Genomic DNA, 11,678 nt, shown 5'->3' on the forward strand with positions numbered 1-11,678 from the left:
GCGTGTAACTGAATTTCGAAAAGACTAGATATCATTTCATAACTTTTAAAAGAGAAACTTGCCTTTTCCTAAATAATTACTCTTTGATGAATTATTGATTTGACTGTTAAATGTGTTAATCTATTGTGGAACGGGCCGAACGCCTCGGTAGATTAAATAGATGCATCTATAGTTCGCGCCATTCGACCCTCTGGCAGTGCACAGTTTAAATATTGTTGGATCGGGTCGTACGACCTCGACATGATTTGCGCATGCTTGTATTGTTTGGTTGGCGAATTTATAAATAATGACATTACCTCCCTGGCTTGAGATATATGCATAAATGATGAAAATGAACTTGAAAATTTCCTATTAATAAAAGAATTGATTACTTGCTTCACGTTATTGAATTACAACCATTCTTATGAAAATCCTCGATTTACTATATTATTGGTATATTATTATTGGACCACTAGTAAGTGTCGAAGTCGACCTCTCATCTCTACTACTTCGAGATTAGGCGAGATACTTACTAGGTACACATTATTTTTGTACTCATACTACACTTGTTGTGCAGTTTTGTTGCACAGGTTCATGTATGTCTAGTGGCCTAGTTTGGCGCAGCGACATGGTTGATATGGAGACTTAGGTGAGCTGCATTTATCGAGACGACCCGCAGCCAGCAGAGTCTCCTTTAGAGTATTGTACTGTATTTTCATATCTGTCCAATTTGTATTCCGGGCAGTTACTGTATTTCATTTCACTCCCTAGTAAATGCTCATGCACTTGTGATACCGGTTTCTGGGATAATTATGGGGTATTTTGTATTAACTCCTTAACATTTATATTTAATTTGAAATGATTACCTTTTACTAGTAAAATTAAAGGAAAATTATAGTTTTCAAAATTATTAAAAGAGAATTTAATTAAGTATCTTTGGTTGGCTTGCCTGACAGCAGTTTCCGGCGCTATCACGACCCTTAGTAGATTTTGGGTCGTGACAGAAAGATGGGTCCTCTGTTTTTGTTTAGTTAAATGGTTATAGGGTCATGACCCATTCGAGCTGGATATTATTTAATAAGTGAATATTAGATTAATACTAAGTTATACACATGGCAAGCTTAGAGAATGCAGCTATTTTAAATATCCAAATTTTGGTCAGGATAGTTCCATTAGTTTTAGGGGTATATTTGAACCCAAAACAAAATGTTAGAGCAAATTTTAGATCAAAAGTGTTGAGATGAAAGAGCTAACAGCTGGTTACAGCTGTGAATCTCACAACATAGTGTGTGAGCAAGGTGTAGGATAATAGTGAATTAGTTAGTTATGTTAGTTAGTGAGTGATTGGACAATAGGCTAAGTTAATTATCTTAACAATGTGTAGTATATATAGATTAGCATTGTAAATATTTACTCACTTCTTTAATACAATTGTGAGCTTTTCTCCAGAACCGACTTTCACTCTCTCTTCTTCGATGTTCTCTGAGCTCAATTATCGTGCATCAATGGCATGATTTAATATGGTATCAGAGCTTGAGTAAATCGATTAGAGCTCAGTTTGATTGTTAGCTCCTTAAATCTAGAGAAGCTATCTTCGTTCAAACTGGAGAAAGTTAGCTGTTTTTTCAGAAGTTTTGAAGCTCAACAATGGCAACATTAGACATTGATAATCCTAGGCATCCTTTGTTTCTACAGCCTTCAGACAATTCTAGTAATGTAATCATCTCGATTCAGCTTAAAGGAACTGAGAACTATTCAGTTTGGAACAAAGCGATGGTGATAGCATTGCGAGCAAAGTGATGGTGATAGCATTGTGAGCAAAGCGGAAGCTAGGGTTCATTGATGGAACTTGTACAAAATGTTAATTCATTGATGATCTAGGAGAAGATTGGGAGCGAGTCAATGCAACAGTCCTAACATGGATAATGAACACTGTCTCACCAGATCTTATTACTAGAATTGTCTATGCTGATAATGCTCATGAAGTTTGGCTAGATTTGGAGGATCGTTTCAACAAGGTTAATGGATCTAGAGTCAACAACCTTCAGCGAGAAATAGCCACAATTTCTCAAGGTACTTCAAGCATTTCTGTTTATCATTCTAGACTGAAATCTCTATAGGATGAACATGGATCCTTAATTCCCTCAATCCCTGTTATTGCTGGAACAAGGGACTTTATTGAATACTTAGATCAACAAAAACTTTTTCAATTTTTAATGGGACTAAATGAGTCGTATAGAGCCATTAGAAGTCATATTTTGTTGCAATCTCCATCACCCTCAGTAAGTTGTGTATTTGCAATATTGATCAATGAGGAAAACCAGAGGAAGGTCTGTTTGTCTAATTCACAGGTCAATCTAGCAAGTGATATGAATGATTCCACAGCATTCATGAATACTAAGGATAGTCCAGCAAAATTTAGAAAATTTAACAATTTGTATTGTGAGTATTGTCGTTTCAAATGACATACCAAAGATACTTGTTATAAACTCCATGGTTATCCACCGGGCTTTAAGGGAAAGAGAAACCAGTAGTACAGACAAGCAAATGCAATGGTAAATAATGACAATCATGAGCAGGAAAATGCTAAGTACAAGGGAAAAGCTGAGGGACATCAAGGAATGGCTAATATCTTCACTGAAGAGCAGTATGGGCAGATAATGAGGTTGTTAAACAAGGAAAAATCAGATGATCACATGGCTAATATGGCAGGTAATGATACTTCACATTTGTTTGAAAATTGCAAAGATCCTTGGATTATAGATACTGGAGCAACTAATCACATGACTTCAAACTATAATTTGCTGCATAATGTGATTAATTTATCTGAACATAAGAGAGGTAGTGTGCATCTTCCAAATGGTAAGTTTGTCCCTGTTACATATCAAGGTAGTTACAATCTCACAGAAGATGATACAGTTCATGATGTATTATGTGTGCCTGAGTTTAAGTATAACTTGTTATCAATTTCCAAATTAACAAGGGAGCTGCAGTGCTCAGTGAATTTCTTTCCAACATTCTGTGTGTTCCGGGACCTGTACACTGGGAGGGTGAAGGGGATTGGTAAGGAGAAATGTGACCTTTATCTCTTGATCCCAAGGAAGAATGACATGAATAAGGAAGCATAGAGAATTAAGAGTTGTCTTGCTGCAGAAATGAAAACTAATATATTTACATGGCACAGAAGGCTTGAACATATACCTGCAGTGGTCATGAAGAAGCTAGATTTTTTGAAAAATAAGGAGATTTCAAGTTGTAGATTTGAAAGATGTATTGTTTGTCCATTAGCTAGACAAACAAGAAAGCCTTTTGTTCTTAGTAACAATAGAGCTGCAGAGATTTTTCATTTAGTACATGTAGATATTTGGGGACCATATAGAGTTCCTACATATAATGGGAATAGATATTTTCTAACACTTGTAGATGATCACGCAAAGATGATTTGGGTATTTTTGATGAAATTGAAGAGTGACACCATTGTGCTATTGAAATCATTTTTTAGACTAGTGCATGTGAAATTTGGGAAGAATGTTAAGATGTTGAGAACAGATAATGGTGCAAATTTTTTTAGCACAGAATGTAAAGTTTTCTTACCAGGTTGTGGTGTTGTTCATCAAAGTAGCTGTCCTCACACTCCACAATAAAATGGAGTGGTGGATAGGAGACATAGGCATATCTTAGAAGTTGCAAGGGCGTTGAGGTTTCAGGGGAGTATTCCATTACATTTCTGGAGAGACTGTGTACTGACAACAGTCTATCTCATCAATAGAGTGCCTTAGTCTTAGGGGGGAATCTCCATATGAAGTTTTCCATAAGGCCAAGCCAAGTTTGTTGCATCTAAGAACCATGGGTTGCCTGTGTTTTACTACAATCACAGATAAGGTTGACAAATTTTCACCAAGGGCAATAGTTGCAGCCCATATGGGATACTCAGAATAACAGAAGGGTTATAAGCTCTATGATCTCAAGGGAAAGAAGTTTTTTGTGAACAGAGATGTGACCTTCAAGGAAGACATCTTCCCTTTTCAATCTATGAAGAGAACTACCGATTCTCCTCCATGCACAGTTGGAAGAAATGAGAAGGTACAATAGAGAACATCAACACACATATATTGATAGGGAGAAAGCCCAGGCAAGACTCGATCAGGCCAGACTTCGAGCTCAATTGGAGTTAGCTTTAGATCCCGAAGACCACATAAGAGATATAGCCACCACTCGCCAATAGCAATTGCAAAACCAAGGCCAAAATCTCCAAGATTTCAGAGCACAAATCCATGATTTGGCCGTTTATACTTCTCGGAGTTATGTAAACTGCCAAGGGATGGATTATGAAAGGTTTCTAGAGCATGCACCTACTTTTGCCCGTCATCTTGCAATGGAGTTAGAAAGAATGTACCGTACACTAGGAGGTCAGCCGGGTCAAGCCCCACCATGAGTAGATGTTCCAGTGATTAAAAGCAAAAAATTGTGGAGTGAAGCGTAGTCATAGTTGTTGGAACTTTCCATATAATAGTCATGTTTTAGTTTAAGTCCATGTTGAGTCTTTTAAACCATTCTCTTAAAGTGTTGTCCAAATGTAATGTCATTTCTGTCTTTGTATTGTTTCGTTTGTTAAAAATAAATAAGAGTATTAATAATTGTTTCCACCAGAACTACACTCGGTCTGATTCACGCAGGGTAATGATACGTAGGCAATCTTCATAAGATTCGACCACAACCAAAAGAAAAGAATAAAAGGGGAGGGAAATAAAAGATAGGCGTGAGTGACAATAAAAGGTAAAGGTCAGGAAAAGCTAGGATGACACAAGCAACCGAGCAAATACATGATAGAAAATGGTTAATTGCCTAGGTGCATTGCATCCCAACGTGTAATTGCATATGTGTTAAACTCTAAAACTAACAAGTTTGTTGTTTTCCAGAGAATTCAAGCAGTTAGTTTATCTAGAGTATACTGGCACATTATCATTACCAAACCAAATCAAAAGGACCAATACCAGAAATCATGTCTATCCCGGATGTCGATACAAGTGTTGAGGTAGAGGAGTTAGACGTCAGTAAAATGAAAGAGGAGATGCTCAAATTTAAGCAACAGATGGCCGAGATATATCAGGCCTGGTCTAAAGGACAATCACCCCCAGCTTACCCTGCTAACCCTGCTTCCACCCCACCACCGGCTCAAACTCAGGATCATCCTGCCACCGATATATCCCCGAGCTTTCCCATTTACCAGCACTACCGGGGCACCACTTCTCATACACCACAATCTCCACTCCCTAAACCAATTCCATACCCTCCTCCACCAGTAACTTCTGTCTTCGTAGCACTTCCACCAGCTACACTCCACAAATCTCCTAGCGAGCCTATGTTCCAGGCCTAGGACAACCAATACTACCCTTCGGAGCCCACTTTCAAAGCTCCAGAAACCAATTCATATACTCCTCGCTTTGACCTCCCGATAGAAGCTGATAAACCAGTCAAAAATACCGAACATGAGGAGATGTTCATGAAAGTTAAAAGCTTAGAACAATCATTCAGAGACATGCGAGGGTTGGGAGGGCAAGTCAGCGTGGCCTACAAGGACCTATGTCTGTTCCCGAATGTGCAATTACCGGCAGGTTTCAAGATGCCCAAGTTCGATCTATACAACGGGCACGACGATCCAGTAGCCCACTTGAGGGGTTTTTGCAGCAAGATGAGGGGAACTGGAGGAAAATATGAATTGTTAATGGCTTACTTCAGTCAGAGTTTGAGTGGATCAGCATTGGAATGGTATACCCGCCAAGACCATGGGATATGGTACACATGGGATGATCTGGCGCAAGCATTTGCTTGTCACTTCCAATACAATCTTGAGATCATTCCAGATCGACTGTCCTTGACTAAACTTGCGAAGAAGCACAGTGAAAGCTTCAGAGAATATGGTTTCCGATGGAGGGAGCAAGCAGCAAGAGTAGATCCCCCAATGAAGGAAAGTGAGATGGTAGATTACTTCCTACAGGCTTTGGAACCTACTTACTATGGCCATTTGGTCTCAGCTGTGGGAAAGTCATTCAACGAAGTAGTAAAGATGGGGGGCATGGTAGAAGAAGTCCTCAAGTCGAATAAAATCATGAGCTATTCGGCTATCAAATCAACTACTCAGGCTATTCAGGGCAGCATAAGAGGGATTGGGAAGAAGAAGAGAGAGGAAGCAGCAATGGTTGATTCAGGAACTTGGTCTGGATCAGGAGGTTCACCTTACCACTACAATCAACCTCGACCCCACCAACAAACTTATCACCACAATCCACCCCAACACTACTATCCCCCACCAGAACCTCATTTTTCTGTCCACTATGCACAAGCATACAACCAACCTCCTGCCCACGCTCAATGGCGTGCTCCTATCCTACCAAATACTTATCCACATTCACGAGCCTACTAAAACACTCCCGAACCAAGTTTCAGGCCTAGTCAAGCACTCAAGGGTGATAGGTTGCAGAAAAAGAAAACCTTTACTCCATTGGGAGAATCATACACCAGTCTGTTCCACAGGCTAAAATAGCTAGATATGCTAATGTCGATACAGTCCAAACTGCCAAATCCTCCTCCAGAGAATCTTGACTATACTGTCAGCTGTGAGTATTGTTCTGGTACTCAGGGTCATGATACAGAAAAGTGCAATACAGGAGCTGATTGATACCAATAGAATTGAAGTTCAAGCTCCCGAAGCACCCAATATCAACAGGAATCCGATGCCTGCCCATCAGGAGGCAAATATGATCGAAATAGTGCATGCGGAGGGATAACCCAAGAAGCCATCACAGACCGTCATGATGATTCGGTCTAGTGGAGTCAAGATAGATGAACAATCAACAGATGAGAAGTTGGTGTTCAAGTAGAGCAAAAAGAGTGTTGAGCCATCTATGGCAGTTGAGAAGGGGTCTTTAAGCAAAGTTGCAACGAAACAGGAAGGGGTGAAGGTGATTGTACCGGGAGCAGCCAGCAAACCCATCATAATCGTCGAAGGAGCCCGCACAGATCGGGTTATTATCAAGCCAGTAACCCAGTTACCAATAATCAACAGCAAGGCTATTCCATGGAATTACGAATGGGTAACGGTGATGTACAAAGGGAAGGAAGTCAAAGAAGAAATCTGTGAAGTACAGGGTCTGACTCGCTCGGGAAGGTGTTTTACTCCCGAGGAGTTAAGAAGAGCTAAAAATAATCCTGCACTAATAAAGAAAGCCGTAACTGAAGAAGAAGCAAAAGAATTCTTGAGGAAAATGAAGCTGCGTGACTACTCTATCGTGGAACAATTAAGAAAGACGCCCGCTCAAATTTCCCTATTGTCATTATTGATCCATTCGGACGAGCACCGTCAAGCTTTAATGAAGATCTTGAATGAGGCACACGTTCCCGATAAGATCTCCGTGAATCACTTGGAAAAAATAGCCTACAAAATCTTCGAAGCAAACAGAGTCACGTTTTCTGATGATGAATTGCCTGTAGAAGGTACTGAGCACAACAAAGCTCTTTACCTCACATTAAAATGTGAAAAATCTATGGTTACCCGGGTATTGGTTGACAACGGATCAAGAGCAAACATCTGTCCTATCTCCACTCTAAGCAAGTTGAAAATAGAAGATGGTGTTTCAGGTGCTGGATATAGCTGTTTCCTATAACTTGCTGTTGGGTCGACCATGGATCCACGCCGCTAAAGCAGTCCCATCAACACTACACCAGGTAGTCAAATTTGAATGGGATAGACAAGAAATAGTTGTGCATGGGGAAGACAGTTTATGTGCTCGCGGCAATGCCACTGTACCAGTCATTGAAGTGGAAGATGACCAGGGACCATGGGTCTACCAGGTTTCGGACACGATGTTGGTAGAGAAAGTTCCGGAGGGGAAATACATTCCAAATCCAAAGATAACCGTCGCATCAGTCATGGTAGCCTATGAGATGTTGAAGAATGGTTTTGTACTAGGTAAAGGTTTGGGCTCATCTTTGCAAGGCATCATACAGCCGGTGTCTCTTCCTGAAAAGTTGGGAACATTTGGTTTGGGATTCAAGCCCACTGCCGCAGACATAAGAAAGGCCAGAAAGCTAAAACAGAAGACATGGGTCCTTCCAAAGCCAGTCCCACGTCTTTCCAAATAATTTGTCAAGTCCGGTACCAGAAGTCGCCTGGTAACAACAATTCCCAGTTCTATGATTAATCCTGACGAGGAGTTAATTGAAAGGTTTGAAAAGTTGTTTGATGGTGTGAACATGGTGGAAAGTGGTGAAGGTCCTAGCAACGCAAAAATTCAATTCGTTGGACCAGAAACAAAGCTTAATAATTGGAAAGCCACTCCTCTCCCTATTCGAAAGGAGTCTTGGTAGTTTATTTTGATTTTCCTTCAGTTTGTCTGGATCATTCCAGGGTTGTAATTCAGATTTTTATCTTTCAGTCTGTTTGAAGTGTGCAAACCTTGTTTCATTCAATGAAATGCAGTTTCCCTTTCTTTATCACTCCTGATAGTTTTCTTTTGTTTTTCTTTTCTTTTCTGTACAGTCTTTTTACGCTGGCTCTAGTGATATGGCATGCATAAGGAATTCTCATCCCAGTCTTAAAAATCAATCTGATTCCAAAATAATAGTTCAAGAAGTAGGTTATGATTACGAATCCGAATATGATGAAGATGAGGCCTTCGAAGAGATTAGTAAGGAGTTAATTCACTTCGAAGAAAAACCCAAACCCAACCTGAATGATACAGAAGCCGTCAATTTAGGAGACACAGATAATATCCGAGAGACTAAAATAAGTGTCCACCTCTAGCCAAAGATCCGGGAAGAGTTAATCAAAGCACTCATCGGATTCAAAGATGTTTTTGCATGGTCATATGACGACATGCCAGGCTTGAGCATTAATTTAGTGGTCCACAAATTGCCCACTGATCCAGTGTTTCCTCCCGTCAAGCAAAAGTTGAGGAAATTCAAAACTGATATGAGTGTGAAAATTAAAGAAGAAATCACCAAACAGTTGGATGCAAAGGTCATTCGGGTCACTCGATATCCTGTTTGGTTGGCTAATGTCGTGCCTGTGCCAAAGAAAGACGGCAAGATCAGAGTATGCGTTGATTATCGCAATCTCAACAAAGCAAGTCCGAAGGATAACTTCCCACTACCCAATATCCACATTTTGATCGATAATTGTGCCAAGCATGAGATAGGATCTTTTGTGGATTGCTATACCGGGTATCATCAGATTTTAATGGATGAAGAAGATGCAGAAAAGACGGCATTCATCACGCCGTGGGGAACTTATTGCTACCGGGTAATGCCATTTGGTTTGAAGAACGCCGTGGCAACTTATATGAGAGCAATGACTACAGTGTTTCATAACATGATACATAAGGAGATTGAGGTATACGTGGATGATGTGATCATAAAATCAAAGCATCAGGCCAACCACGTTGGGGATTTGAGGAAATTCTTCCTGAGACTTCGCAGGTACAACCTCAAGCTTAACCCTACCAAGTGCGCATTTGGTGTTCCATCCGGAAAGTTGTTGGGATTCATAGTCAGTCGGCGAGGCATCGAGTTGGACCCATCAAAGATCAAATCCATCCAAGAATTGCCACCTTCGAGGAACAAGACTGAAGTGATGAGTCTGTTAGGGAGGTTGAACTACATCAGCATGTTTATTGCTCAGCTCACGACAACTTGTGAGCCTATTTTCAAATTGCTGTAGAAGGATGTTGCGGTCAAGTGGACTGATGAGTGTCACGAAGTATTTGATAAGATAAAAGGATACTTGTCAAACCCACCCGTGTTGGTTCCGCCAGAACCAGGAAGACCTTTGATTCTTTATTTAACAGTCTTGGAAAATTCATTTGGCTGTGTACTGGGGCAGCATGACATCACCGACAGAAAGGAACAGGCCATCTATTATCTTAGCAAGAAGTTCACGACTTATGAGGTTAAGTACACTCATCTAGAAAGGACATGCTGTGCCCTAACTTGGGTGGCTCAGAAATTGAAGCATTATTTGTCATCCTACACTACTTACCTCATTTCGTGCTTGGATCCGCTGAAATATATCTTTCAAAAGCCTATGCCGACAGGGAGACTTGCGAAGTGGTAGATATTGCCCACAGAGTTTGACATCGTCTATGTGACTCGGGCTGCGATAAAAGCCCAAGCATTGGCCGATCATTTGGCCGAAAACCCGGTCGATGAAGATTACGAGCCATTGAGAACTTATTTTCCCGATGAAAAAGTGATGCATATCGATGAACTGGAGCAAATTGAAAAACCAGGCTGGAAACTTTTCTTTGATGGGGCTGCCAACATGAAAGGAGTCGGGATAGGAGCTGTGATTATTTCTGAAACAGGGCATCACTATCCTGTTACGGCTCAACTTCGGTTTTATTGCACCAGCAATATGGCTGAGTATGAAGCCTGTATTTTGGGTCTAAGGCTAGATGCAGACATGGATATCCAGGAAATCTTGGTCTTGGGAGACTCAGATCTTTTGGTACATCAAATTCAAGGAGAATGGGAAACACGAGACTTGAAGCTCATACCGTACCGACAATGTTTACATGATCTTTGTCAACGGTTTCGATCAGTAGAGTTCAGGCATATTCCAAGGATCCATAATGAGGTCGCCAATGCTTTGGCTACCCTGGCATCAATGTTGCACCATCCGGACAAAGCTTATGTCGATCCTCTGCATATTCAAGTCCGAGATCAGCATGCTTACTATAACATGATTGAAGAAGAACTTGATGGCGAACCATGGTTCCACGATATCAAGGAGTACATCAGAATGAGGGTATATCCAGTGCAAGCCACGGGGGATCAAAAGAGAACAATGTCAGCACCATCAGAATTGCATCAGTGCCAGATACACAGAGATTTGATTCATTCTCCACCATCAGAATTGCACACAATGTCAGCACCATGGCCCTTCGTTGCCTGGGGCGTGGATGTCATTGGACCAATTGAGCTAGCAACATCCAACGGGCACAGGTTCATTCTAGTAGCCATAGATTATTTCACCAAGTGGGTTGAGGCCAAAACTTTCAAATCGGTGACCAAGAAAGCAGTGGTCGATTTTGTTCACTCAAATATCATCTATCGATTCGGAATCCCAAAGGTGATCGTCACAGATAATGGTGCTAATCTTAACAGTAACTTGATGGAAGAGGTATGTCAACAGTTTAAGATTACACATTGCAATTCTACCCCATATCGTCCCAAGGCGAATGGAGCAGTCGAGGCAGCCAACAAAAACATAAAGAAGATACTTCGGAATATCGCACTACTATTCGCACTTCGGTAGGTGCAACTCCTTATTTGTTGGAATATGGCACTGAAGCAGTAATACTTGCAGAAGTTGAAATCCCTTCCCTTCGGATTGTCGCTGAGGCTAAGATTGATGATGATGAGTGGGTCAAAACCCGTTTGGAGCAGTTGAACTTGATTGATGAAAAAAGATTGGCACCAGTATGTCATGGCCAGTTATATCAAAAGAGAATGGCAAGAGCATACAACAAAAGGGTGTGTCCTCGAAAGTTTGAAGTGGGTCAGCAAGTGTTGAAATGTATCCTTCCACATCAGGTTGAAGCAAAAGGCAAGTTCGCCCCGAATTGGCAAGGGCCATTTATTGTAACCAGAGTATTGTCCAATGGTGCTTTATGTTTTAACAGATATCGAAGGAAAATGCA

General features: G+C 40.8%; 1 protein-coding gene across 1 annotated transcript; it reads left to right on the forward strand.

Annotated features, from left to right (window-relative positions):
- Positions 1-1,626: 1,626 nt before the first annotated feature.
- LOC138883733 (uncharacterized) lies at positions 1,627-2,444 on the forward strand. Its single transcript, XM_070164440.1, has 3 exons — positions 1,627-1,690; positions 1,861-1,997; positions 2,100-2,444. The coding sequence occupies exons 1-3, from the start codon at positions 1,627-1,629 to the stop codon at positions 2,442-2,444; spliced, it is 546 nt and encodes a 181-aa protein (XP_070020541.1).
- The last annotated feature ends 9,234 nt before the right edge of the window (positions 2,445-11,678 follow it).

This window comes from Nicotiana sylvestris, chromosome 12, assembly GCF_000393655.2.
Source record: "Nicotiana sylvestris chromosome 12, ASM39365v2, whole genome shotgun sequence".
In the NCBI taxonomy this organism is placed as follows: domain Eukaryota; kingdom Viridiplantae; phylum Streptophyta; class Magnoliopsida; order Solanales; family Solanaceae; genus Nicotiana; species Nicotiana sylvestris.